This window comes from Hipposideros armiger, unplaced genomic scaffold (genome assembly GCF_001890085.2).
Source record: "Hipposideros armiger isolate ML-2016 unplaced genomic scaffold, ASM189008v1 scaffold_525, whole genome shotgun sequence".
NCBI classification, from domain to species: domain Eukaryota; kingdom Metazoa; phylum Chordata; class Mammalia; order Chiroptera; family Hipposideridae; genus Hipposideros; species Hipposideros armiger.
The window spans coordinates 1200124-1205125 of record NW_017731875.1 but is presented as its reverse complement, the minus strand read 5'-3'; the positions used below and the strand labels follow the sequence as shown (position 1 = coordinate 1205125).

The 5002-nt window shown below is 34.7% G+C and overlaps 1 protein-coding gene across 1 annotated transcript; it reads right to left on the bottom strand.

Moving 5' to 3' along the window:
- Window positions 1-748: 748 nt before the first annotated feature.
- LOC109396513 (olfactory receptor 52K2-like) lies at window positions 749-1693 on the bottom strand. The gene has a single exon (XM_019668375.1). The coding sequence runs from the start codon at window positions 1691-1693 to the stop codon at window positions 749-751; it is 945 nt and encodes a 314-aa protein (XP_019523920.1).
- Between the last annotated feature and the right edge of the window lie 3309 nt (window positions 1694-5002).

Sequence of the window (5002 nt, the reverse complement as noted above, 5' to 3'; positions counted from 1 at the left end):
TGCATAGGCACAAGAACCTGACTACTTTATTACATCATCTAGTGTTATTACGCACAGGTATATATGTTGCTATTTTATTTTATATTACTACTTGGATATTATGGTTTTTTGTTTGTTTTTGTTTTTAAACTTATTATATTTGAATCAGGAGAGTAAATAGACATTAGAAAACTTTGTTACATAAAGGGGAAATTAGATCTGATTATGTTCAGAATTATTAATCTACATTCTTATTTAAGACTCAAATTCACAGAGATTATTATGACTATATCAGAGATAAATCTTAATCTAAATTTCACATCTTAGACAACATAAAGTTTTCAAAGAATTCATAGGAGAAAATCTTCATAATCCAAAGTTAGGCAATACAGGTCTTAAATATGGCACAAAAAGCAGGATCCATAAAAGAAAATAAGATAAATTAGATTTCATTAAAATTGAAATTATTTCAATATAAAGTTTCTTATGGCTTAATAAGTTCCAAAGATTGTACTAATGACTAGGTTTGGAAAGATAAATAAAATAATTAAAAGTTTTGCTCTAATTTTTTCTACTTCCATTGTATCTTCTGTACTTATTACTGCTCACTGAAGTCAATATACTTACCAAGTTTTACTATCCTATACGAAACCAAAATTTAGCTGAAAAGATTTTTTTACTTCAAGGTAATGTTGATTCCGTTTCAACATTCTCTGTTTGATAAAACTTTGTCTTTGTTGATGATCTGGGGAATCACAAACCTAGCAAGTCAAACATATTTGACTGTTAACAATTTAAAGAATCCCTCCTTGATTCTTTTGGTTTTAACACCATAAATAATAGGATTCATCATGGGTGGAATAAGTAGGTATATATTGGCTATAAAAATGTGGATATGTGGAGCAATGTGGCGACCAAACCTATGAGTGAGAAAAGAGAAAAAGGCTGGTGTATAAAACACCAAGATGACCCATACATGGGAGACACAAGTACTTAAGGTCTTGAGGCGGGCAGCTTTGGATGGGATATTGAAGACAGTGGAAAGAATAAGGACATAGGAACAGATGATCAATATGAAATCTAATCCCCCTGTCAGGAATGCCACAATTAGGCTATAGGCTCTACGAATTTTGGTCTCAGTGCAAACCAGCTTTATCAAGGCCATAAACTCACAGTAAGTATGGGAGATGACATTAGTTTTGCAGTAGGAAAGCCACCTCAGTAGGAAGGGGTGTGGACTGAGAAGCACAGCTCCTCTGAAGACAATGAACATACCCAAGCCTACAATCACTGCAGGTGTTAAGATAGTGGTATGTCTTAGTGGGTGGCAGATGGCTACATAGCGATCAAAAGCCATGGCCAAGATAAATCCAGATTCCATAGTAGAAAGAGAATGGATAAAATACATTTGAGTGAGGCAAGCTTCAAAGTAGATCTCTCTGTCATTGAACCAAAAGAGACTGAGCATCTTGGGAAGTGTAGAAGTAGTAAGCATCAAATCAGTCACTGAAAGCATGCACAGAAAGAGGTACATCGGTTCATGAAGTTTGTGATCTGTCTTGACAATTAATAAAAGGGCAACATTTCCCATCAGTGATAATAGGTAGATCAGGCAGAAAGGGATGGAAATCCATATATGGGCAGCCTCCAATCCTGGAATGCCAAGCAGTAGGAAGATGGTAGGTTGAAGACTGCTCCTGTTGTAGCCTAACATTCTTCAAAGAATAGACATTCCATGATCCTGTCCAAATTAAAAATCACAAAGATTTTAAGTACATAAAGTCCAATTTTTTTATTGTTATGAGCTGAGAGAGATGTTAACATTTAATAACATGCAACTGACTATTAAATGATTTCTTCAATAATACACTCTCTCAATGCATTAAATAAATGTGGAGGGCAATAGATGGGGGGAGGGGGGTTGTTACTTTGTGAGGGTGAAAAGGGTAACTATTGCATTGTTCTGTACACCTGAAACTAACAATAAAAAAATAAATTAAAAAAAAGAAACAAAACAAAACAAAACAAAAAAATAAATAAATAAAAATAAAAATAAATGTGACTGTACTTTTTGGGTAAGAAAAATAATAGAAAGTTATTCTCTCTCTCTCTCTCTCTCTCACTGCCCTTCCCCACCCCCACCTCCTGCCTTGCATTTTCTTCTTCAGAAAGTATTGGCCAGGTGGTTGACTAAATATATTTTGGCAATATTATGTAGTATTACAGAGATAGTAGTTGATATATTGCTGAATGTGAAGATATAATTTTCTACCATCTAAAACAGTCAAAAAAATAAAAGTCCAGCCATCATGGATGAAATCAGCCATTTGTATATTTAACTCCTCTTACCCCCTCCCAATGATAGGGCTTATAGACATAAGGAAAATGAAAATTGGAAAATACTAAAGAACAATTGGGTCAATAAAGAACTGTGAACAAAACTAGTCTTATATTGAAAGATGAGACTTTGAGTTAATAAAGGAAAGACCCTTATCTTCATAAAATCAGCCAAACTGAATGGTAAGAAATCATTATTTTGAAAGACAATTCAATAGAGAAAATGACTAAGTCTGGAAAACATGTGTGTGGAGGTTACTAGACATTTACACTCTTTTTAAAATGATCCGTCAAACTCTTCCTGAAGGTGTATAATATATTCTTCAGTCATGCAATACACTTGATGCTGGGCTTTGTTTCCCAAGTAAACTTTTAAATGCAAATCTTGGCTCAAGATATCAGGTTACCAGAAATTGTGTCTTGGAATGTGTGAACAATTGTTTTGAAAGGTATCCTAACAATCCTAAATTTTAAATTGATAAATCATTAATTTGATTCAAATGTCAGTATATGATAAGCTTACATGAGGCATTCTTTTAATCTGAATAAAACAAAGTTTAACAAAAACAAATAAGGTTTTGACCAATGTAGTTCAGGGCTGAATTCTAAGACTAGGTTAACAAAAATTGTAAACAATATGTACATCTCTACCTTATTTTTTGTCAAGTCAAGAAGTTGATCATCTTTCAGGCAACCATAAGGGCTAAGTCTTTACTGCTGTGGTGGATGACTTAGGACTTTCAGCATAAGCTCTACCATTCTTTTCTCATGGAAGCACTGAATTCTCCCTTCCCACCTAAACCATAGCCCTCTTGCCTATTCCTGGTTATCTTACATTTATAGATAGATGGTCTCACTGCTCAGCTGGAGGCTCAGCATAATATTAGCTATAATTACAATAGGTGCCATTACATTTCTTATCCTGAGGGACCAGAGGTTTACAAGGAATATCCTATACATAGCCTCTCATGAGAATGCTGTCTGATTGTAAGCAGTTTCACTAATCTCTCCCCGTCTCTCCAGGCACAATTTGGTCTCTTGGAAGGGCTCAGTCTTATGGTGTCCATACTACCTGAGTTCTGAGCTTAGAAATCAATAGGAGATGCCCTGTGGGCTCCAGGTCTTATGAGATACTTGATTTATTATACCTTTTTGGCTTAAGCATGAAATGCTTTCTTATAACATATGTGATTTGAGCAAGAAGGAATAGGATATCATAGAGCAACAAGCTTATGAATGATCAGGGTGACTGTATTAATATCTTCACATGACTCTAGATATTCTTAAGTAACTCACCTAAATTAGATTTAATTTTGAAAAACAATTAAAGCCCCAGGACATTTCCTAGTCATGTTCCTATTGCTGCATTCCCCTGAACTGTATTTGTTGGATCAAGTACAGGGTAGGCAGTATCCCCATGTATGGGAGCATTATTATTTGTGCTTTGGTTGGGATGTTATGCAAAGACTAGATTTTATTTGTTATAAATGTGTTCCTCCTCATCTTTTTCTTCTACTCTGTATTTTGGGAAAAGTGAACATTACAGCCTGTTTCCCAGGGTCACAGATCATTTGTATGTGTGCTGGGTTTGTTCAGTGGGGACACTGGGATGATTCTCTCTAGTTCTCAATTTCTTCAATTGAATTTACTCCTTGGCTCCAGATCTGACCAGAGGGGATTTCCATAGTTTCAGCTTCTAGTGAGAGACTCATATTTCTGAGATGTGATTGAACTACTGGTGCTTCTACGTTTTGCTGGCTAGACTTGGTGTGGATTCATATAGTTTCAAATTTCAGGGAGTCCTCACTGTCAAATGTTTGACTTCCCAGAAATCCTATAATTTGTGTAAATAACTACATGTATTAAAGATGCCCTATACTAAATACTCATGTGTTTCCTGTTCAGAATTCTGACTCGTACAGATGCCATTCATAATAATATATGGCTAGTACCTTTGCTAACTGGCTGAGTTAAAGAAATGATAGAGTATTATCCTCCTAGTTAACTCTTTTAAAATATTGAAAGGCAATAATCAAAAGACCTCAACATAATAAGGACCATATATGAAAAACCTACAACTACTTCATTCTAAGTGGTGAAATACTAAAGGATTTTCCTCTATGGTCAGGAGAAAGACATGAATGCTCACTTTCACTATTTGTATTCGACATAATACTCAACAACAACAACAACAACAACAACAACAACAACAATGACTGGTAAAAAGTGGACAAAAGATTTGAATAGAAATTTGTTAAAAAATATGTTCAAACGGCCAATAAGCACATGAAAAGACACTCAGCATAACTAATTATTAGGGAAATGCAAATCAAAACCACAATGAAATACACTTCATTCCCATAAGGATGGATGTTTGAAAGGAAGAAAGTAAGAAAGAAAGAAAGAAAGAAAGAAAGAAAGAAAGAAAGAAAGAAAGAAAGAAAGAAAGAAAGAAAGAAAGGAAGAAAGAAAGAAAGAAGAAAGAAAGAAAGAAAAAGAAAAGAATTAACTTTGGTGTGGATGTGGAAAAATTGGAAGGAACACCTGTACATTGCTAGTATAAATGGAAAGTGATACAGCTGCTGCAAGAAAAGGCATGGAAGTTCTGTAACATTTTAATAGAATTACCACATGATCCATCCATTCTACCTCTGGGTATATACCCCAAAGAAGTGAAAACAAGGAC